The sequence below is a fragment of the Plectropomus leopardus genome, chromosome 1, assembly GCF_008729295.1.
Source record: "Plectropomus leopardus isolate mb chromosome 1, YSFRI_Pleo_2.0, whole genome shotgun sequence".
In the NCBI taxonomy this organism is placed as follows: Eukaryota; Metazoa; Chordata; class Actinopteri; order Perciformes; family Serranidae; genus Plectropomus; species Plectropomus leopardus.
Window position 1 is genome coordinate 26,711,460 of NC_056463.1, and position 25,290 is coordinate 26,736,749.

The 25,290-nt window shown below is 40.9% G+C and overlaps 1 protein-coding gene across 1 annotated transcript in view; it reads right to left on the minus strand.

Moving 5' to 3' along the window:
- nfatc3a (nuclear factor of activated T cells 3a) overlaps nucleotides 1-25,290 on the minus strand; it is a 66,221-nt gene that overhangs the window by 37,487 nt on the left and 3,444 nt on the right. Inside the window, exons 2-3 of the mRNA XM_042510103.1 lie at nucleotides 8,601-9,783; nucleotides 3,864-4,026 (exon numbers count right to left, since the gene is read on the minus strand). Coding sequence (XP_042366037.1) covers nucleotides 3,864-4,026; nucleotides 8,601-9,783 — 1,346 coding nt within the window. The remainder of the gene's footprint in view (nucleotides 1-3,863; nucleotides 4,027-8,600; nucleotides 9,784-25,290) is intronic.

Consider the following 25,290-nt stretch of genomic DNA (forward strand, 5'->3'; position numbering starts at 1 on the left):
ACTCCTCTTTACACATTAACAGAGCAACATGTTTAGATTGTTAACATATTTAAAGTAGACCAGCCCCACAGCTCCTTCCCCAGACATCGTCTTGTTTTTCTGTTGACACAGCAGCGCAGCAGTGCCATGATCTGGGCAACAGCGTGGCCACAAAAGGAAGTCATCACCCTGTCCAGATGGCAGCTATGCCGTCATATGGTGACATCACACCACCAGAGTCAAGACCCGAGGAGAATGAAAGGTCCCACAGAGCGCAGAGGACATAGAAGCACAATCTGTAGAAAAGGCAGTCACAGAAGTATCAGCAACTAATATGTTTTTTAGACTTTAATTATAGACCAATGTTTGCCCTCATGCCAATTAAAACATGCCTCTTACCATTGCCCCCCCAAAGGTTTTAATCTTTATCGTATCTGAAATATAGGCAGACATGTTCAATCTGTGTGTTCTAATTCTGCAGCAGTGAAGCTGCAATCACACATGTTGGCACCTGTGTCATTTGGCCTCCAGGGAATAGCTTGCTTCACACCTTCAGTGCACCTAGGAAACATGATATGTGCAAGCTTGTTAACGGTTTCAATTGGTCTGACCCCCTTCTGTCCAACATATACTGGGTCAAAACAGAGGCCGACTTACTTTGAGATCTCTTCCATTAATGCCCCATGGTTCTGCTCTGTGTGTTGTGTTTTTAATTTTATTTTAGCATAGATATGACCTTATAACCAGCATTTCAAGTTGTGTTTTTCTGATAACCTCAAACAATAGAAAAGCCCATTGTGTTTGTGTGTGTGTATGTTTGTGTGTGTGTGGTGTGTGTGGGGGTGTGTGTGTGTGGTGTGTGTGTGTGTGCTGGTTTACATGTTTCTGTAGAAACAACAATGACATCACAGGGTGAAGAAACGACCTTTCAATACTACTTTTTTTGCACAGTGCATCAAAAAGAGGCCAAGAGGACCAACAATAGAGGACTGAGTGTTTAGTAAACAAAGAGTGACTGTTAGACCTGCTGGACAAGTGCTGATACTATCACATAGCACAAACCAGCTGTTCGTTTTATGTTGATTGGCATTGTTTTTTAGCATGTGCGCTATAAAAGAACACCATAGGTGGGTTGGGTAAGACTCTAAAAACATCCTAAAATTATTCTGGAGCTGAAAGTTTTCTGTATAAGATAATAGAGGTGAGTGAGTTCAATACAGAGGAAACCTGTGGTAATTTCTGGATTAGCAGTTTACAACATTATTATATCTATGTTAAGATATTAAAATTATTAACTTTGAAAACTGAAACTACACTGACCAGGCTGGTGTGGTATGTAGAATGATGAAGATTTTTTTAGTTTCTATGCTCTATAAACAAACACATAATTTAAAAACAGACTTTCTAATCACACTCACTCGCTCACTTCTCCCTCCTTCATAAAACATATTTCCTTAGCCGATGTGAGGGTCTAAGCTTAGAGGGATGTCGTATGCTGTAAAGCCCTCTCAGGCAAACCGTGTTTTGTGATAATGGGCTTTACAAATAAAATTGACTTAAATTGACTTGACTTGACCCACACATTCTCTCTCACAGGGCTCTGCAAACCGCTGCTCATGACAAGCAAACGTTGTTTGTGTGCTTTCCCGCTCTGTCTGCTCCCTCTGTCCATGACAACACAATGCTGTTTGTCCATGTGATCATGGAAGTGCATTCCAACAGAAATATATTTGATTTTTCTTATCAGCACTGGTAGTGGCAGCTACAGAACGTCTACAGAAGAAACACTGACTTCTTTCACTATTCGTAACTACCTGTACAGGTCCAGGCACCTGGCCAAATCCCTTCATAAGAGATTTATTGTGCGGCAATTTATTCCGAAAGTGATTTGTAAACCTTGTTCATCTACAACAAGTACTATGAGTGGTAGTAAACTTAACTTCTCTTGTGGCTCATCATCTGTTCTTGCCCCCCCGACCTAAACTGTGATTGGCTTTTATTGGGGCTGTTTCAGATTCTAATCTTTATTTAGCCCAACAAAAACTAATAACCATAATAAGATAAAACAAATAACATTAAAAAATTAAATGTTTGGAGCAAACAAAACAGAGTGTGCCTCCTTCATGCTGCAGTATAACCGACCGCACTGTTATAACCAAACTCCTCTGGGGATGAGGAATGAGGGCAAGCGTGGCAAACGCTTGGTTGAAAACATTTGACGGCTAAATTATGCATCGTCACATATGGCAGGATAGAATCTTGGTCTAACTGAGGTTGAAATGGTTAATGATTGGCCTGGAGGGAGCCTGCATGACTGCATGCATGAGGACATAGGCTGTTTCTAAAGCAACAAATGGCAGTAATTTGGGCTTCCTTGTTGTTTCAGGAAATTTTGTGTCCACAGCTGTTCGATTATCATGTTTTTTTTAATTGTTAGATCTTTTGTATATTGTGTATAATGAATGAATGGCCAGGGAGTTAGCCTAAGGACAAACCTTCTTCCCATCTGTAGTCCTAAGCAATGAAAATACATGTTTCCTACAACCAACAATAATAAAACAATAATTAATAATAAAAAAGTATGCACAGTGTGGTTGTGTTTCAACTGCATCTGTACGTGTCTTAACATAGATTAAAACAAAAAATTGCATTATATTTTCAAGAACTGATCTGCAATGCTAGTAAAGTAGATGCAAGTGTATAAGATATGCAGAGGATATTGGTCTGAATGTGTCGATCCTGTTGGGCTGGTTGTACAGCCATTGTTGGGTTCTGCAACTGTGGTCACGGTCCAGCCCTGAGGCTCAATCCTAATCATATACACAAAGGAAACTTGTCAACGTGTTCTTGAAATATTAATGAGACAGAAATCTTCCGCTATTGCTCTCTCTCTATCTTTCTCTCGCTCTCATTCCCTCTGAGAGAAAAGCAGCCATAGCTCTATGTAGACTCACCTAGTCTCTTGCAGGTGCTATCAAATGACAGACCAGACTGGGCTATGGTGGCAGCTCTCTTGGCTGCCTGCTTGTCTTCCTGCCTCAACAGGTTGACTGACAGTCTAGCTGTTGGAGAGGATCCATGTGACAATCCACACATGCAAATACGTCAAATGAAACCTTAGATGTAAGGCTTGTTCACAACAGCCTGCTGATGTTGGAGTGAAATGGCTGAACAGTTGCTTTTTTTATAGTCCAACAATGTAGCATTTGTCTTAGCAACAGGTATTGGTATACTGCAGGTAGGTGCTGAAGTCCTGCAACTTCTGTGTTAGGCAGAAGATTTTTGTGTTTAAAACATTGCTATCTTTATCTTAAGTATAGAGGATGTCTCTGTGAACTGTGAGAATAGAATATATTTCACTCACATGTAGAGGGCAATTCTTGCAATCTGGAAAACAGTCTCAATCTCTCAGGAAGCCGTTGCTAAATTCAGCTAGTCAGTTCAGTTCACCTACTTCTCTTCCTTTCATGTCTGATTTCATCACCGAAGGCTGCAAGAATTGACATCTCGGCTGTGTGGTTAAAGCAGTGGGAGTTGGATGATAAGTGCTCGGTGCAAAGGGTCTCACTTAGCTGATGCATGGCCAGCATCAAGTTAACACAGACAGTAAATCAGTCCTGACCTCAGAGGGAATTTTAATCCCGTATGGTAGAGACATCAGCATTCGTGTTTTGTTTAATAGAGCAGAAAAACCAAAGTTAATGTTCTGTAAAAGAGATTTAGGTCATTTTTATTCATAGGATGTCAGAACAGATGTTTTTCACCGCTAAGCTTGTTAGCAATTGGTCTTTGCAGTTTCAGGCTTGAACTACAAAATGGTGGATGTTTTTGGCTCATCAGCAGAAAGTGCCCCAAATGTGTGGGAACATGCCAAAATGTGTTACCTTGACGATCGGGTGGCCACCGGATGCTGCTTTAACGGCTCCTCGACTGCCCTCAGTCTCATAGTGCGCTCGGTGGTGGGCTTTGGGTTGCACCTCTATCTTCAGGTCATACTGGCCAAACTGGCTCGGCAGCGGCCAATCCAGAGGAGGCAGCGAGGAGGTCCTGAGGAGAAAATACCACAAGCATGCACACAAAGAGGAAGAGTAGATTAGAGGTTTGGTAGCAAACCATTGAGTGTTTGAAAAAGATTCATTCAAAGCACCGAGTGGAAAAGTTTGTGGTTGTAGTATTTGGTACAAACTGCCCTGAAGCTTAAGACTGAAAGCACAGGATCTTATCAATGATGGAGAAAGAATATCTAACAGTCCTAACATTAAGAATTTCCCTGTAGAAAAACGCTTAGGTGCACAACCACTCACATTTTCCATATTTCAAATTGTTCTGATTACATGTTAATCAATGTGACATCACAGAGTAGGTTCAAGCAAGACAACCTCTCTTTCTGATTTATGGCTGATGGCAATTTTAAAGCTGTCTAAAAACATCAAAATGCCAAAAAGCTGGTATTCCCCTTTTATGGTTTGAGACAGCATAATAGATGTAAAATAGGGTATAGCATGCAATGTACTTAGCCCCACCAGACAGTGAATCACTGGAATGCCCACATGCATTAATCCTGTTCTTAAACTTAACACTTGTCATAGGTCAGGTTAGGACTTTAAGGTTGAATCATTGTCTAAGGGGGGTTTTCTTCATGAGTCTGCTGTGTGGGTCAGTGGTAAGATGAGTGTGTGTGTCAGAGTGAGGAAATTGTGTGTGTAGCTGTTTGTGTGTGTATACTGTACTAGTGTATATTTTATGTGTAAAGCACCACAGGGGCTGGCATTGTGTGTTTTTCCTCCCTGCCTTTTTTTTTTTTTATCTGTGTAGGCCACAATCATATTTGAACAGCTGCACTCAAAAATAAAGCACTCCATGGCCTTCTCCACTGAGAAACTAGGTCTCTCCATCTGAGTGCATTAGATCAGTTTATCCCCAAAACATTTTGTAAACACTGGCACCAACCATTAGCATCAACCAAGCCCTAACCTTTTCCAAATGTTGCTGTGTCTATTGTTGTTGATTGTAGTTATTTTTTAAAAATATTCAAGTAAATTTCCACAAAAAATAAGCCACTAAAAATATTGATTTTGACACTTTTGCAGTTAAGTGTCACATCTCCAAATGTCCAAAATGAGAAGCACTCTAGTCCAAATGTATATCTTCAAATCTTACAATGTTACCAAAAAACATTACGAGAAGATGGTCTAACCAGTTTAAGTTTTCTTTAGATGAGTGGTTTACTAAGCTAATGTTATTGGTTTACTTATTTTTGCTATGCACATTTGCTTATATAGTTCTATCTTTTTATTCTACTCTGTAATATCTATACTGAACTGCTACAGTGCAAATGTTTTAACTTGATGAGGCTGACCTGCACTAAAAGCTGCATGTAAACCTTTATCACATCTTGACAGTATACACAGTTCATGATCCAAGAGGCCTGTAGGGCAGCACAAGCTGTACTGTATGTGATGTCATCCTGGTGTTTTGTCTGGCAGTAATTACAAAGTGACATTTTTTTAGCCCAGCATTATACAAAATCAAAAATTAAACAGTTTGTATATGTGTTTGTTTGCACACTGCTACTGTGTCCATGCACATGTATGGTTGTGTCTCTGTCGATAGGCTGTCAGGCCTGAGTCAGTGAATTGACTGCAGCTGTATATTCTGCCTCATAGGCCAAGAGGCAGACACCCTTTGCTACACACTGATCTCTACCACAGCTATGGCCACTGTAGGCTCTTTGTGCACACTGTCACACGGTGGCATGAGCTTCTATTTGGTTCAATCCAAGACAGTGCAGGCTCCTAGCATGCAAACGCACTGAGTCTAAACTGCATGATAGATCATTGACAGTACAAATAAATCTTAAAGGAAAGTTTGTAAAGTGTTAGCCAGCATGGCTGACTCCCTTAATTCTTCCCCTTCCAAACGCCTGTCAAATGCTGGCTACATGCAAACCAATCTGATCAGAGTGAATTAAAGACATGTGAGTCAAGCTTTCAGTGGAGCCATTTCACTGCATAAAATGCTTTACAGACTGGCACCAAACTCAAAGGAAAGACTGCATTTTGGAATTAAAAAAAGGCATGTGTCTGATATTTTGTAGAAGTTTGGAGCATCTAAATACAGCTTTGTGGTTACAAATATAAATTAGCTAAATTCTGCAGATTATCATACCGCATATGACACAAAATGTCATCTAAAACCATTTCAGGATATAACTTGTTACATAAAGACTAGCGAACCAGGTCGGGCATACCACATGAAAATATAAGCACATACAACACAAACAGTTGCTATCATAGTTGACATTACATCGTGCTTGAAAACAAAGTGTACGCTTATCTGTTCTGAGGAACTGTGATGATGAAAACAGTTCGCTGTAGTTTCTGAATAGTCAACAAACAGATGTGCTCAATCCTTTCAAGTCTGACTTGAAGATCTAACACACTGAATAGAGGCATCCTAACCCTTATGTTTTCCTCTCGACGGCCATGACATAACCACCCAGGAAGTGTGGGTTTGCATGGCTGCTACGGTAACAGGAGTAGAGGAGGACAGAGGAAATATGAGCTTTGTGACGGAGCAAAGCAGAAGCGGTGGCCTATGTCCTGCCGCAACATAACCTTTCTCAAATGTCTAAGCCATGGTGAAGGGGCTCCCAGTTTAATCAAAATCCCACAACCCACTTTGTCTTCTCTGTAGTCTCCATCATCACCCTAACATCCTTTTCATCCAGTGAATCAAATAACCTTGCATATGCACATTGTATGAATGTGAGGTCTAGTCACATTTAAAGTCATCAAATGACACTACTTGTAAACAGATTTTTCTTGCAGAAGAGACTTACCTAGATATATAGCCTACATATCAAACGATGCAAGTTTATTGCTCTCTTAGAGCTTTATATTAAAAAAAAGCATACTACAACTGTTTCCTGGGAACCAGTGCTTCTTTACTGGTTGCCTTTTGATATATCAGTCAGCATATAAACAACCAGCAGCCAATAATACAATCAGTACCTCTGCTCCTACCACCAAAGAAAAGCACATTTCTCATCTCAAAAGATATCTCATTCTATTACATGTTTTTCTTTTTGTCACTCCCACATTTAACATATGAGCCCAAAAATACTGCAAATTAGCAATAGATTAGTAGTTTTTTGCTAGATTTTTTTTTTTTGGCAACAAATTTTTGCCTATGCCTATGCTCTGCATGCACTGTATTTGCGACACGGTAATACCGACCTTTTTGTTTAAATAAAGCTTTTGGCAGTCAAGTCATAAGAGTGCCACTAATATTTTATTGTAGCCACCTGGGCCATCTGTTACAAACACAACTAACACACATATGCATGCGCACAGGCAACATAACAAGCCTCCATCTCATGGCAGACATGACTGTACACCACCTGCCTATGCTCATCTGAAAATTTCAATTTTGTTAAACCTTTATTTTATTCACAAAGGCAACAGTGCAATTATCAAAAGGTGACTCATCACAGAGCTGACCCCGTTACCCTGTTATTGTCTGGAGAGTGTTAGGTCTATGTGACGGAGCATTTGTGTTATGTCTATGTACGTGTTTGCAAATGTGTGCGTGTGTGTGTGTGTGTGTGTGTGTGTGTGTGTGTGTGTGTGTGTGTGCATGTGTGTGGTGGCCCCCTTGCCATATGTGCCCTGTGCTGATTTACAGTGCTAGGGGCCAGTGCACACAAACAAGGCCATGTCTTCATCTGCTGCACACATTGGAAAACAGACAGCAGTCTCCTCTCCCAAAAATCTCCATTATGAGTTTCTGATTGCACCCATCAGTCTTTCATGTGGAGATTGTGCGTGTTTGAAGGAGTTGGAGCTGTGTGTGTCCTTGTATTACCCTCCATACAAACTAATAAACTTGTATTATTCTATGACGTAACTGAGTGAGATTTATACTGCTGATACAAAGTTCAAAGTTCCCCCGTTACTGAACATTGATCAGCATTGTTCTATCAACGGGCCTATTATTCATCTAACCTGCTATTTGATACTAATTTACTGCCCTGCAATGTTTCTTTTCTCCTAGATCAAAAAGGGTTTCCAATCTTTATGACGCCTCACAACACTCCGCAAAAATATTCACCGCTGTGGTCTACTGTTTAACCTTGACCAACTTATTGCTGTTAAAATTGACGTGTGGTGTCTTGCCAAGCAGTGATTGCATTAATAATTCACAGAAATACTGACAAAGAAGCGGTTATCGCCACACCAACTTTAGTTTTTAACTTAAAGTTGAAACACTTTTAAATTTAAGGATGCAATCCATCAACAATCTATTTCACACTGACACTGCAGTCACAACTGTCGCCATGTCTTTCTCAAATACAAACAGGAAGTAAAACAGGACAACTGGATTGCAACAGAAAGTTCTTTCAACCAGTTGAGAAAGTCCTCTTTGACATTTAAAAGATAAAAACATTTGAATTTTCCAGTCACTTCCTCTCGCACTGAGTCATCTACATCTGCATGAATAATTTGCCTTAACTGGATTAGATGACTGCATCTGTGAAATGGAGCTGACTTAAGAAAAGATGGTTACTTGTAAAATGCCCCACTTTTTCTGCTTATTCTCCACAACATCAGCAGATTTACCTGAATATAGGCGTATGACCGGGCTTGGGTTTATTCCATGAGAAGTGAGAGGGCACTGAGAGAAACTGTTCCCCTGGCCCGTCCTTCTTTAGGCCGTGCAGGCCCTCGTCTGAAGGAGAGTCTAGATTAGGAGACATATTTCCTTGGTCATCTAGCCCCAGCTCCCCTTTCCCTGTCTGCATAGACGTTCTGTCTTGTGAGGTCTTCCTTGTCTTGGATGGGATGTCTGCCTCAGATGGGCAACACTGAAAGGGGGACATGCCTACAGAAGGACTGCCGACCCAGGTGTCCTCTGTCACGCTGCCCCTAGGTGAAGGTCCTGGCGTGGGTGTGGGTGAGTGATGAGGAGACAATGAGCCGGGGTAGCAGATGTCGGCGCTAGAGTGGCGCCTCTTTCCACAGGGTGAGGTGGGACGTGAGGAAGGCCTGGAGGGTGGCCGCGGGCTGAGCCAATTTTCATCTGTGACACTGGTACGTGGTGAGTGACAGGGCGACTGTCGGGGTGACAGGCTGACAGAGTGGGAGTGGTGCACGAAGGCGGGATGGTGGTGCTGCCAATGGGGCTGCTCCTCCAAAACCCCACCACTGGTTTGAGGGGAGGCACAGCCTGGGGAGGTAAGTGGGGAGCCCAGGGTGAACCGGGCAGCCGCTTCATTTAGCTCTGAGTCAACATCGTCATAGACATGTGAGAATGATTCACAGGAAGAGGCATCAGAGAACCAGCTCCTAGAGGAGAGGCTGCTGCATGGGCTGGGGCTGAGAGAAGAGTCCCGGTATGAGTGATCCAGAGGCAAATATAGGTGGTCTCTGGACAGAGGCCTTTCACCGTGATAGTCCCCATCAGGGCCGTTGGCCCTCAGATCCTCCTCATTGGCATCCATCTCCTGCTGGCAGCTGGGGGAGATGGAGGTGATCTGGATACTGGGGCACTCAAAGGCCTTTGGTGCCTCCACAGGAGCAGAGGGCAGCAAAGGGGAGGTGCCAAACTTTGAGTCTTGTACCTCATAGCTCGGAGGCTCAGATCCTGGTTTGTGTGAATGAAGGCGTGGGGAAGTGCTGATGATCTGGGAGTGGGACTGCATGCCATGACGAGGCAAGCCAATAGACTGGTGGTTGGTGATCATAGACTGGGGCTGGCCCACATTTAGGATGTAGAATGACGTGTTGTCGTCAGGCTCCAGATCTAGGAGAAGAGAAGAAAGTGAAGATTAGGATACAGCAATCTGTTCTCATCCTTAAATTTCTCCCTTGGATCAAAGGTTGGTTCTTGAGCCTGCTGACATGGGAGTGTTAGCATGATTACACTCACCTGGGCCTTCCCAGCTGTAAAAGCTGGCCCAGGTGTTGACTCATTCTCTCCAGCAGACATCCATCCTGCATTGTTTGTTTTGGTGTGGTTGATTTGGTTTGTTCATTTTTGTATGTCTTAGTTTAATACATTATAAATGTTTTTACTACATCTCTTGTGTGAACCCCCTCCTTGTCACATACAATGAGCCAGTTTGTTACACTTTAATTGAGCATAGCGTTAGTTCAGGCAGGCCATGGTGTCAAGCGCTGCTACTGTTGATATCAGCTGATATCATGCAAGCATCCTCAGCGGATGGCCAGCTGATTTGCCTCTTAGCATTTGATTCGCTTTACTCACTCGCACCGCCTTATTTAAGCTGCTCTAGCCCGCCTGCTCTTCCCTGTTCCCTCTGCATGCTGCTTTTGCGCCCTCCTACTCTCCACCTCCTCCTTTGTGCCGTTCTGACTTAATCTATGACGTTGTGTCATTGGTGCTCGCTCTCTGGGGGGTTTGTTCTTTTCTTTTTGCTGCTGCTGCTGCTCTACCTGTCTCAGGAACATGTGCTGTTCCCATTTAATGCTTTCCACATAAGCACGTGGAAGGGCAGGGGGTCCTGACTGAACTGTGGAAATAAATAAATGATACAAATTACTCTTGGTAGGAATATCCAGAGCAACATTCATCAAGATATTTAAAAACTTATGTTGGTAGCACACAGAGTAGATTAGTGAGAGTTAAAAGATTACACTTGGATAACTTATGTTACCTAGGAGTCGCACAGCTGTTGATGTGTTCATGCAGATCAGATAAAAGCACTAGTAGGCTTATGGCTGATGCATCACATTTGCATCTGATCCACACTTTCATAGACATTTAAAACAAATATTGACATAATTTTCATCCAAGATTAGAGGTCCTGTTGACTGCTAAATAGAGCATGCCAGATCCAAAATGAAAAAAATGATTGTGAGGCAAAATGTAAAACTCAGAGGCAGCCAATATACTAAGAGCATTACTGTTTGGGTATATTTGTGCCTTGGGGCTCCAGAAGCAGAATAGAGAAGAGGTCTGGACTCTCCTCCAGGCCTGTTAAACTTGCTTTGAAAGGTATAAGTGAAAAAATATGTAATTATTATAAGTCAACCTGCTGATACTACATTCCTCCCATTAGTATTGTAGTCATCCTGACCAGGACTAGGCCTGAGTCTTTGGTAGCAAAAATTGTATAAAATAATTTGGTCATATACAGTTTGCGCTTGCAATTGAGCCCAGTTTCAGGAAATTAGAGGCCAGAGTGTTGCTGGGTAGCGGGCAGTCATACAGGCATTGTTCCAAGAGGGATAACCAATGAACAGCACTACTCAGGAAACAAATTCACACAACGGTGCGTGCTGTCGGCTGTCATCACAGCTAGCGCCGGCAGGCTATTTATACCAAAGGTCATCCGGCACAGGCAGTGAGTACACACACAAACACACACACCCTCACACAAACAAATAGACAAGAGCCCACTGTCCACATTGGCACTACTCTGTTAGAGGTTATTGATAAACTTCTACTGGATATGCTCTGCTGCTCCCATTGGGAGTGCCCCCACTCCTCTCCCCTCCCAGAGTTTCACATGTGAAAAGTTCATTTGGCATGCAGGGACATTTTCATGTGAAAAACACATTAGCAATTCAAACTGTTGTTCCCACATGAAAACTAAGATTGTTTTTCCCCTTGTGACAAAAATTGTATGTATCCTGCATTAAGCAGAACAGAAGCAGTAACTTTTAAAATCACTATTTACTTCTATACAGAACCTGGACTGATACTGTGAAGAGAATCTAAAATAAACTAGTAAAACAAAGCAAGCATCATGTAGCATCTGCATCCCTAAATTGTCCTTTATTTGGCCTTTTAAGCTATGACCAATACAAAAAGAAATGATTATTATCCTTCAGAAAATTGCTAAGTAACCATGGTAAAAACATAAGCCAATGAGCAACACAGTTTAGCCCGTGCAGGACAAGGTTGTGAAATTACACTTCCACATATTCCTTAAATGTGTCTGTCTGCCTAAAAAGAAAAGATATTTACATTCCAAAATTAATATTAGATAGGCTATAACTGGTTATAAGTTCATTTAAGTTCTCATATTTGTTTCCTTGACTTAAAATAATAACCACAAACCAGTAAAATGACAGCTTTGTCAAATCAGATTTTAAAGGTGGCTTTAAAGAAATTTGTAAAAAAAAAAAAAAAAAATGGTTTTTGGTTTCTACCCTCCTCTCCACTCTATTCAGCAGCAGCAACAGAGTCAGTAGCAGCAAGCCTTTTATTTATAGCTGCTCGGCTTCGCACTGGCCCTGCCTGCCTGTCACAAGACCCAGCAGTGGATCCTCTGACGACAGCATCTGACTGACTGACGGGGAGCAAGAGAAGGACAACAGAGTCGAGAGGAAGAGAAAGAGGCTGTGAGGAAAAGAAAGAAACCATGATAGCCTGAATTGGGAAATAACATGAGGGGAGCAAAGCCAGAGAGAAGGAAAAAAGAAAGAAACAGAGGGCAAAGCAAGTGCCTTTTTTCTCATCGAATACACTGCATTTAACACCATACCGTGCTCACAGAAAACAGACAGGTCGCCTAGATTTTTATAGTGACATGGGTTCTTTCAATGGCAATTTTCTTATTTTTATATGGGTTACAATATGTTCTCCGTCTGCTGTAATGATGATACAGCAAATCCATCTCCTGAGTGTCCCTCCTTCCTCTATAAACTAATAAAAAAGAAAGAACGAACTGCATTTGGAATTTAAAGAAATCAAGATTAAAAGCATTTTCAAACAATTTGCCAAAGGGTAACAATTTACACATAGTCATTAGTTTATCCTTCTAAAAGCCCTTATCCTAGAAACCAATTTAGAGAGACATTTAAAAAACATTTTGGACTAAAAAGACATAAATATTATAATACAGACCCTCTCTCTTAAAAGTCTATAAGTGATTGAAAACATGTGCTATAAAGTTTTTTTTTCCACTTACTACTATTACTGCATTGCTTCTTCTCTATTTTCACTTACAGGAATGCACATTAAATGCAAAAGCCACGTTCTATTCTGTATGTTTATTATGCTGCTGGTTACTTAAATTTCCCTCGGGATCAATAAAGTACCTATCTATCTATCTATCTAATACATTAATAGTCATTTGCAAAAATAACTGTAATAAAATAAAATACATTTTAAAAGTTGTTTTTTGTTGTTGTTTTTTTTTAAATGTGACACCTTCTTTCTTTGGGTTGCTGCCAGCTAAAAGAACAACTTGACAAGATTGTTTCAGCTATGCTGAATCACATGAAATAAACATTCAATACATATATATCAGGGCCAAGCAGGGCATTCCCAAGTGTAGCAGTGGCAATCATGAGCTGCTGCCTTAGTAAAAACTTCACACAGAGCGTCAAGTTGAACAAAGCACCTGATGCCAACCAGGGCGTCTGAGTCCTGGTTTCATTATGAATGCATTAATCAACTGGCTACCAATCAGGCTATTATCTATTAAGAACTTCTTACCGTATGAAGATAAAACAAAACACAAAGTTTCAATTGCTGGATCAGGTAAGCTGTCAAACGTGCTGTATGGAGCCGCAATCTCTAGGAAGTAATGCAGGCAGGTTGACCACCAACCTGATGCTGTGCTTTGAATTAATTTCGCCTGTGATCACAGATAGCAACCTTTTTTGTACAGACTACTGTGAAGAAGGCTGAATATTTCTACCATGTCTACAAAAATATTGTGTACTGCCGGTGGCAATGGGTGTCAAGCTAAGTCAACAAATACTGTATATAGTATCATGTAATTGCTGTGTTTGATAAAAGGTGTGATGCAGAAAAACATACATCTTCAAACCGATAATGGTGTGGCAGAGTCTTGGACTTTGTATTAGATATCTGTGTTGGCTCAGTGATAGTAATGAGAGCAATTGCTTTTCTCCGGACTCCTCAGATAACAGATTAGAAATCCTTCTGCTGAGCTGTCCTTAAGTGTCCTTAAGTGGTATAACATTCATTTAACACACTAAGATCAAATTAATTATTTTTATTTTCCATGTTGATTTTTATACCCATATCCTGGGGGTAACAAGATAACAGAGAGAGACACCACGAAAATCTATTCACTTTACCACTTTTGCCTTTTTTTGATATATCAGAATACATGGTGAAGAGAGGAAATTAGCAGTGTTGAACAGATGAGGGTCAGATAGGGGACGACCATGTTACCTGGCCCACAGCCCTCTCCTTGCCCTGAGATAAGATTAGCCTGCTACCTAAAACCCTCTGGTGTGAGGAAAGGGGTGGGTGGTGGGAAACCCCCCAGTCAGAGCCAAACACCAGTCACCTCAGGACAGGAGGTCAGAGAGGAGGAGAGCAGAGGAGCAGGCAGTGGTACTGTTGTTTTATCAATGGCCTTGGTTGCAAAGCCCCTGCACTGTTCCTGAAATCCTGATGCGTCACACACTCCTCAAGTATCCATGCATCAGACAGCCAATCCGGTTAAATAAAGATCTGTAAGAGGCTTTGCTGTATCTAAGATAATAATAGCTCTACCTCACTGGGAGATATTTTAGCAAAGCACATCTTTGTGGATGTTTGTGACACACCACAAAGACGATTGCGTTCTCACGGTAACCACAGGGAACAGCCTGACCCAGTGGTGATGGTGGCATCCACTTTGGCTCCTTGACACAAGGCTCAACAGGCCTCTGGCTGACCGTCGCACTGCCTAGGGATTTTCGCTTGGGGGATAATCCGTAGAGACTCTGTTCCTCCCTCCTCCTACTCTCACTGCACACAAAGTGTGTCAGGGTCCTGTGACCGCTGGTGACACACAGGCCCACATTCTGAGAAAGCCCAGTTTACTACTGAGGGAAGGAAGGATTTTTCTTTCCCGAAGAAGACATCCTCCCCACTACAGCAGATGCTGGTGCCCTTTATGTGTGTATGGGTTTATGTGTGTATGGGTGTAAACGTGTGGGTGTTGTTGTGTTCCTGTGTACCTGTGGCTGTGCCTTCCTGTGTCTTTTTGCACTTACTGTGTGGGTTTATGTGAGTGTACTCTAGTGTGTGTATGTATGTGCGCACATCCCAACACATTTTACTGTCTTAGGTTACCCACTCGCCCCAACACCATGTGGTGCTGAAGCTGGAGGGTAACCTTAGCCAGGGTTCCCTTTGTGGTGAGCAAGCAGGTTGATTAGAACAGGCTCTGCTTACATCCCCTGTACAGAAGGCTTTGTGTTTAGCCCAGTCTCCTCTTTCAGCCCTCCTCAGAAGCTGCTGCCCAACAGACCAGAGCAAAAGTGTGCCAACACACCATGTACAATAAGCGTCATGCGATTCATGAAATAAACTTTGTATAAATTATAAGTTTCCATATTTGAAAGCATTAATTCTGATGTTCTTGAATTTCCTGGTCTGTAAAACAAGTAAAAATCGAAAGGCTCGTTTAACTTTTTTTAAAACCATTTCTGAAGAATTGTAGACATCTGTCAGGTGTCAGGTCTCACAGATGATGCACTCCTGTTTCTATAAATCAGTCCACATTGACAACAAGAGACACGTGTTTTTATGTTCCAAGTTAAAGATGCACCAATTGAACTTTTTCTTGAAAATTTAAGATTTGCATACATCACTGTAAGGAACTAATTTTTGTCCATTTTTATGTTATGTAACAACAGGTCAGAGATTGCTGTAACATTACAAACTGAGCCAGCAGCTGACTGTGACTCAACATACACGTATGTGATATAAATGAAGAGTGTACATCTTGATTAACGCATTAAATAATTTAAAAACAATTCAACAATAACCCATTTATATTCGGAAAAAAAGAAAACATCCTCCTTTGAAGAGGTATTAAAACCCTTTTTAGAATTAAAAATCATATTTTACATTTTTAATATTAGGGTTGAAAGCTATAGATATTTGCAGTATATCCAGAGGAGCTCACAATAGCAAATTTAATTCCTTCCTCTTTCCAAGAACTCTGCAGCTGGCTAGTTGCCTACATTTCTAAACACAGAGCCTGTGACGCACATGCACGCATGTATTGTACGGGCTGGCCTACACCTGTGGCTCTAAACCTTCCTGGCTGGGTTTGTGCCAAACCTACTGGTGATCCCTGTATGTGTAGGTGGTTGGGATTTGTGTACATATAAAATTCAGTAAGAGTGAGGGAGAGAGAGAAATCCAAATGTAGGGGAGTGAGAGGGAAGGCTGGATTTATCTAGAGTTATGAGGAACATATCATATAAACAGTAGAATCCTTAGGGTACGTTTCTCGGTTTAATCGGACATCTGCAGAGCCTTGTTACTGTCTTATCCTGTAAAGTTATGTTAGGGTTACATCAAAAAGCCTTCCTTTGCCGTCACAGCAGACTCACCAGCCAGCAGAGGCTTAACAATGGCAGCCTAAGCCAATGTTAACATATGCCGGCAGCTAAATTAAGCTCCTAATTAACAATCTCATGCCGAGATAACATTATGGGATAAACATAGAGTGCCAAGTAACCACCTGAGCTAAATACCCATCAACGCACAAAGATCCCTCTCAAACACATCACTAATTGCCTTTAGAGTACATTAATTCAGTACTCCAGAAAAGCATCTCAGGAAATGTTGAAACTTATAGTTTAATCATAATGATACCCTTTATTTACATGGAATTTACAAAAATGATTTACAAACTATAATAGTAAAAATAAATTTCAATGTTTAAAACAAATCCAGTCAAAATACTTCCTGTGCAGGCAAGCATTCATTAACAAAGCTAGATTTGCAAGAGCTAGGACTAATCATTTAAAGACATCCAGCACTTAGAGAAGCTCTTCATGACATTTAGAGTATAACTGACTTTGAGTCTGATTCAGGTTGACTCCACAGGTTTCTCAACATGGAGATGGCCAGTGGGTAGCGGTAAACAGTACTAAAACCACCAACAGTGCTAACAACAATGCTGGCAACAGTGCTAACAACAGTGCTGACAGAGCTAATGGTGTTAAGCCACTATGTCTTTGTCAGAATAAAAAACATCTTAACATGGAAAATAATTGTTTGCGGCTATATCAATGCTTTGAATGTTGTATACTGAACCTTCAATATAAAAAAAACAGATATTGCAGGACATGTCTTTAACTTAGGGTTATATAACGGTGTACAGCGACTAAATGTCTACAGAAATTAAACTCAATACGATATCACTGGATTACGTGCCCCACAACGAGCACACCATGCACACTTGACCAAACAACGGCCACATCACTGATGGTAACAAGCTAATAATCCACCATTCACCTTTTTTTTTACTCCAACAAGAGCTGAAACCAGATTTTCCAAATATTTATAAAGCACAATTTAATCTGTGCTATTGTATTTACATATTGTATTCAGTGACATATCTGGCATCTACTGGCCCAGTAACAGGGACTCATCTTGGCAATATCTATGAGTGTGTTTACAGTTATCTAACAAATTTGGTAACTTTTTGCAGTAACCTGGTTTCATAAAGATCATGTAAAGGAGAAACCTGGTTTCCTTAATCAGGAATCATATGGAAAACCCGGTAATGGACTTCTGCTAGGAAAAACTTGAGGTTTTGGCCAATATGCTTAACTAAGTTTTTTATGCATGCTGCATGTCTGCATGTTGCACCAGGCAAGGATTATTACTGTTAGATTTAAAAATAGCGTAGTTTGTAGTAAAATTAGGTTTCCAAAAGCAGACAATTTCTACATTTCAGACAAACACATACAAACTGAGGAAATACTATATAGCTTATCCTCTCATCTATAGCATCATACGCATATCACAAACACATTTTAAATATGCCAGCCTCAATATAATAGGTAGGGGGTGATGGACACACAGATTAGTCGCATGTAAACACAGGTTTTTGAGTAACAAGGTTATTCCAGTGCATCAAAATGCACGCTGCCCCGCCCATTAACTTGGTTTCTCCCAATAACCCAGTTTCTTATGAGCATGTAAACAAACAATGTGTCAGACAGTTCATGTATGTATTGGTTTTCAGTGGGGCAGGAGAGCCACAGTACATTAGAAGATTGGCCTCCAAGGCAAACACAAGCTGCTTGATGGCCTGCAATAACCCAGAGCAGATAACATCAGAGGCTACTGCTAGCAGGGGTGACATTTAAACAATCTGTCAGGGCTGACTGTGCATGTATCTGAAAAAGTCAGCCGCGGGGAGAGAGAGAAAGAGAGAGAGAGCGCGGGAGAGGGACAGGCAGGGAAACAGAGCTTTTGTGTTCCTTTATGTGTGAGAGACAAGGAGAAAAAGCAAGAGAGACAGAGTGTGTGAGAGAAAAATACAGAGCGGAGAGAGACAAGAAAGAGAGGAAAGCTGACATTTACACACTGTTGATCTGTAGTGCAGCTGCAGTATACACACATAGCTGATAAATGCACAAGTTTGTCCTCCAAACAAGTTCATAACAAATCATACAGATTATTAGACTGGATATGTTTCTGAAATATCCAAGCATCAAACAACTAATGCTAGTTACAAAAATGTAACGATGTTATATCGCTATTAGTGAAGTCAGCGGCTAACCGTATTGACCAGTTATGCATGTCAGTCTGAAGGTTAACTTTTCTGCTCTTCTGTTTACTGCACAGCGCAGCGGGGTCCAATGGTGGCTAGCTAGTGGCGTTCAGCAAATACTGCTAGCAAAGCCGGTCCAACCCAACAGCGTTGCTGTGGAAATATTGTGCCCACCCTCCGGTCTTCCTGCATGTTTCTCCAATGAGTTAGCAGCTAATATTAAACCACAAAACCCGTTTAGTACTGTTAACTATGGTATGACTGTTAACTCTGTGAACACCATTAGCAGTGTCAGCACAGCTAGTGGTGCTAAAATAGCTAAAGGGGTTTTGCCGCTCATAATTAAACCACTTACTAAATGGGGCTACCCTGGGGGGAGATCAGAGGGTGGCTACCATGTTTCCACAGGTTACTAGCAGTAATCTCTGAATGAACAGCATGGCTCGGGTGTATATTATGAAAAATATACAACCTTCATGATATCAGACTAGATATCGTCTTAGATTTTGGATATCATAATACTGTAAGTGTTGTCTTTCCCTTATATCCACATTACTGATGATTATTTATAAAAAAATTATGTAACTATTTTGCGAAAACAACAACAGTCAACTCTACAGTACATAATACTGAGGTATTTGCTTAAAAATATTGTGATATTATATGTAAATTTCCTTCTCTCCACATGTCGACAATGTCCACCCCAACCTCCTGGCCTCCACCCACCTTCACACAGATTAAAAAACTGTACTAGCAGAACAACTTCTCATTATCTACGTTGCTTGTGCGGCAGTGGAATAGATGATGAGGATGTGGTGAGTTAATAAAAAGAAATGCAGTGTCCTCAAGTAAAGGGTCCATTTGCTCTGCTTGAGGGAGAGCCTCGAAACAGTCCTTTATCATGGTTGTGATCAGGCCATTACAACACAACAGAAAAAAACTAACAGGAAACAATCAAGGCAAACAGGAAGGCAGCAATCTCCCCTCCAGAAACATAAATGGAAGTGGAATACGTATAGAAAAAAATCTACTCTTCCTCCTCTTCAAAAACTCTTCCTTTCCATCTTCTTCACAGCTCTGCAAGTTTTCACATGTTTAACAAAATGACAAGAATATCTCAACCACAGAGGCCCTGTTCATGTTTTACTCTCTTGAGCATAATGTGCATAAAGTGATCAGCAGTTAATATTTGTAAAACCTCTATCCACAATTGTTGTGCCCTTTTTGCCCAGCTGTCAAAGTCCACATGGTCCACATACCAATTGTGACCCATGTAGGAGGGTCCACACAAACACATAGGTTTCAACTAAAATATGTAATATATCCCATTTAAAACCTCCTATCATTTCTCTTTTTTTTAAAGTCCCCACAAAAATCACTGTTCCTTGAAAACTCACTTTAGAATATATCACACCCAGTCATAAAAGGAGTAGGACGAGAAAAACTACACAGGGTAGAAGTGCCAATACCAAGCATTAAACTTACTGAAATAAGGCACTGATGAGTAGCCTAAAATGGGATTCAAACCACCCTAATCCTTTGTGTAGCAAGCCTCATAGTAGAATAGGACCAAAGAGAGAAGGAAAAAATGAAAGCAGATGCAGGAGTTCAACAGCTTTCTCTCTGGTGTAATGCAGCCTCTGACATGTTGATACAGCGCAGCCAGCGGTAGCTTCAGTTACACTAAATTTAAACTAGACAGATGCCACACATAGTTACTCATGCCTCGCCCCAGGAAACAAACGTCTCATTCATCACACTGGGTGCTGGGACCCCCGTCAGTTCAGCAGGGTTAGGGGGCACCCACATGGTGATCTAGCCCCACATGTGGACCTCATGCATGACTGTCTGACCTATGACCTTTCTGTCTTCTACATTTTCATAGAAGTATTAGAACCTACAAACTCTATTTCTGACCTATAAAACCTTCAATCTAAAATTATAACATTCACAAAGTCCATATACATTACCTCATCCATCTGTTAAAATCTCCAGCCCTGTTTCTGTTTGTATGTTTTCCCATCTTCTTTGGTTTTCATGTTTTCGACAGTTTTTGGATATAATTTTTTGTGACTTTTGTTATAATTAACTATGGATATCAACAGGTATCAATGTCCTAAAAAAATGTCTAACAAGTCTTACATCAACAAACTTCGTAATTAAAATTACAAAAAAAATGCAAGATAACAGCACATTAGCGAAGTAGTCAAGTGCAGTACAACATCGTGAAACGATGCCACTTAATTTAAAGTTGGACACATTTCAACTGAAAACTTCTCACCAAATTAGCCGCGTGTGTCAATAAAAAAATCTATTGTTATGTCAGGGAAGGTGTAATATACTTTCTAACAAAGTTCAGGACAGCCTGTACTCTAATGACAGCTGCTTTTCTGAGTGGTGGCTCCCACCTCTCAACAAAAGTCTAAACAAATACACACACATGCACACACATACATAAACACACACACAGAGACACACACGAAAACACCTGGCTAGAGTCTGGGAGTGCTGACACACTCACCTGGCGATGTAGCGCACAGCATTCTTCCACTCCTCTCCTCGTTAAGATTGCAAAGTGCTTGAGCAGTAAAAAGTTGAAGGCTGCAGACGTGCTGGGACGAGAGGGGTTCTCCTCCACTAAGTACAAACGAGTCACTAGAACCTGCCGCCTGCCCTCTGCCACTCTCTTTGGGAGCTCAAAATAGTCCACCATGAGAGCGATGTAATTTCAGTCTTTCCCACGACTGAGAGGATCGTGCTCTTGGTTCAGAGACGTAAAGCAATGACAACAACATAGACAAGGGCAAAATTGCTTTCTCTGCTAGTAGCTCTCAGTTTGATCATTTCATCATGCCAAGTCTGCACATTTACATATCTTAATTTCTAACCATGACAAAGACAATCCTGCATGTACAAGCGTATTAACAGAACAAAATCAAACCTGACTAGTCCCTAAGTGGTTGTGGTGACTGCTGGCATCTGGAGATTTCATTAGCCTAGATCAGTCTCTCTGATGTCAGTGGTGGTCTCTCACATCCTGAGAGAGCAGTCAGAAAGGAAAGAAACCTCAGTCATGCTGGTGGCAGGTCTGCAATGCTCTGTGCTGGTATGGCGGCAAATGCACAACCACAAAGACTTCTTTCAATTTTCGAGATAAGAAAAAAGCAAGAACAAAAAAAGTCAATGAATATGGAATACACACAAAAAGAAACGTCTAGACAAAGAGAGTGAGTAAACAAAAATACTGTTCATGTTCCCCTTACCAGCAGCTAGAGAGCAGTGTGCCCCCCTCTCTTTTTATTCCACCCTGCCATCTGAACCCCACATGGCATGTCTGGGCAGAAAGCCAGACACCTCCACCATGGATCTACAACTCTGCCACCCATAAAGGGCACTTCTGCGCCCCCCCGCTTCATACCACCTCTAACGCCCAATGAGGCCACTGCTCGTGACCTGCATAGCCCTTACTCACATATACCTTATTTCTACCACTCACACAACCACTTCACATAGACACTCTATCACAAATGGAGTAAGTGGTACTTGAAGAGATAAGCCCAAATACATGTTGTAACATACTGTAAGATGGATTGTGTTATTTTCATACGTTAAACTTAATTCAAAGACAGTGAAGGAGAAATATGTTCTATAATTAGTATGTACAACCAAGCTTACCCTGTTTGATACTATAGATGAAAGCAAGTGTGAGGCTACTGTCGGTAGCAAGCAAAACCATCACACACGAGTGTTTCACAATGATAGAGCTGTACGCTACAAAGTGAAAAGGTCTGGGACTGTCTGCCATTATGCATAAAGTTACTTAAACTCGTATACGTCTTAACACGTGGTATCCGCTGCAAATATACAGGAGGCCGCCTAAGTGTTTTTTAAACAGCCTAATGATGAATTTAAAAAGAAAAAAGAAGGCACTGAGCTGATCCATCACAGGAAAAAATTGTGCAGAAAAGAAGAGAAACATGAGGACAAGCAATGGTGACATGGTATTAACGGAAACATAAGAGGCTCAACGTATGCATTAGCATGGTGACCAAGCTAATGCCTACGGGAAGGTTATAACGTTACAGCAACATTCAACACCCTCATAAGATGTTTTTGGTATGATAATGTGTTGACCACAGATAACCCGTGATTGAATTCACCACATAATGCCAGCAAGAGTAGCTCATCAGATGGTACATTTGTGAGTAAACATTGCATAAGTTTACTTAACTAGTGGCTATTTCATTAGAATTAAATTAAATGTTAATTAAATACAAAATAATAATAATTAAAAACAACTTCAATATATTCCCTCATCTGTGAACATGGTTTCTGCCTGAATTACATCAGCAATTACGGCTGTTAAACAATGATGACAATAACCTGAACCAGCAAATTTGTCTTGATAATTTACTTGAATAATTAATCAATTATCTGAAGTGCCATTAACAATTTTACTCATTTCATTTATACTAAATTGATACTCAACATGATGTGCAGACCTCATGGTAAACCACTTTTACTGAAAATATATTCTATGGAACAAACAGCCTGTGGAAATTTAAATGTTCAGAGCTTTGAGGGACACACATTAAATCCCATGTGCCGTTTTGTAATAGATGTTGGCAAAGGTTTCACGGGTGGACTATCTCAAAAACAACGATCTGTATGTAAAGATAGCGCTGTGCCCAACTCAGAATTACATCAGTGGAATCTGATTTGGCTATTCAGAATGAATATTCAACTCTTCTTCCCTCTTTTCAATCCAGAGTTTGAGACTTTGAACGGGATTCAGCAGGACGTTCAGTGTGACAGTGACATTTGCAAAACATAGTAAACTAGCTAACTATGGGAACAACGGATTAGAAATGTGGAGAAGGCAGAAGATGACGTTATCTCAAAGCCTGACTGGGTAAAGCATCTACTCTCTCAGGCAGCTGCGTCCGTGTCCGTAGCTGCCTGTACCAAGGAGCACCATGAAAGTGAGGAGTGCTCACTTTGCAGCTAAACCTGGGAAAGTATACTGCACACTGACAAACAAAAAACAGAAAAACTGCTTGACTTGAAGGAATTTCAGCCAACAGAAGGGTCTCCGACTGATGATTCAAATCTTTAGTCAGAAAATGTTTTTTGTGATTTGTGTGAAATGATCCTTCAACTAAACAAATAAAAACTTTGATTTAGAAGAACATCCTGATCTCCATAAACACACGGTTGAGGGAAAATGGCTACAAAGGTATTGACTTTGGATGGACTAACATTTTGCAAACAATTCAGTAAACCAAAAATGAAAAGTGATGAATTCTGCCATTCAACAGAATGTTACCAACACAATGCACTGTGTAGAGAGGGCATGAATGAAAACACAGGCAACTGAAAGGCATTACCGGAGATGAACATCAGCAGATCTGACCTCAAGCAGAGAGTACACACCTGCTTGTTGAAAATGGTAAAACTTAAGTGAAAGTTCATGAAAGGGTCTGCAGGAAAATTAGAGAACCTGGAGTTTCTGGTAAGTCTATAAATCTGTTTTCTGTGCTTTTATACAGTCAGAATAAATAAAGTGTGAATAAATTAATTTATCGATTTTAAAGCTATTCTCTGTCCTTCCTTCAGATTTATTTCAGTGAATTTTGGATGATCCCATCTAATTTGCTGACGGACCTGTTCTTCTTTTCAGCTGGCAGTGCATGCAATCAGGGGAAAACCCTTACAGTAAGCTTGCCCAATGCCTCTGAATAGAACAGTGGAATATTTCACCTCAAAGAGGTGACTGTTTCCTGAGCAACAAGAAAACACTCAGAGAGAGCAAGAAAATGAAGAGGCAGACACCCATATGAACAAAGAAGAGCACAAAAAAGACAGACGGAGAGGCAGGGCGCTATGCTGCACCACACCATTAAACAGTTTTTTAAATCACCATTAAATATGCAAGAAGAAATGCTGATGACAGCAAGATAACCGACAGCTGGCCTGAGAGTAAAAGTGTGCAGGAAGCCATTTTTCACTAATCAACTTTGATAAAGAAAAAGATGAAGAGAAAATATCTAAAACAAAAATGATGACAATTGTCATAAACACGAGCAACCAGCTTCCATAACAGCACCCTTTTAGAGAGTTAAGCATTGTGACATATGGTAACTTCTGTGCAGCTGGTAAAAGAGACATAGAAATGTGGCAATGATGTCTCATTTTTATTTTGAGAGACGTCCCCTCTCCTTTTCTCGACATCACAGCCCAGTTGAAGCATCATTCAACAATAAGAAATTCAATGGAGTAAAAACCCGACAGATATTCACAGTAGACGTTCCCCAGCTTGTTACAAAAACAAGCCCTGACTTGATCCTTGCCTTCAGAAAAGGAGACCAACTCAGGAGTGTGCAACTCCCTGTTACTCTGACTGTGTGATCCTGTATTACACTCCAGTTATTAATTTGGACAGGCGCCCCCCTTTTGGGCCAACTCATACAGTCCGGACCAGATTAAAACCACTTGCACAGTGGTGCTTTTATTCCTACGCTTATTCCAACTGCAGTTTTTCCCCTCGTCCCATCTCCAAATCAAACTTTTTTAATCGAAGGAAAAATTGATTTAAGATCGCACAAGCCAAACCTTCATGGAGTCATTACTTTCCCAGAGTTTCATGAAAAGGACACAGCTGAAGAATTCACATGTTCCAGTTGTTTGGGCCCAAAGATGGAAACCAGTGAGAAGCTGAATTTAGCATAGATGCAAAGATAAACACAAATGCCATTAATCAATTCATTTGTGGTTTTAAATCCAGCTCATGACCT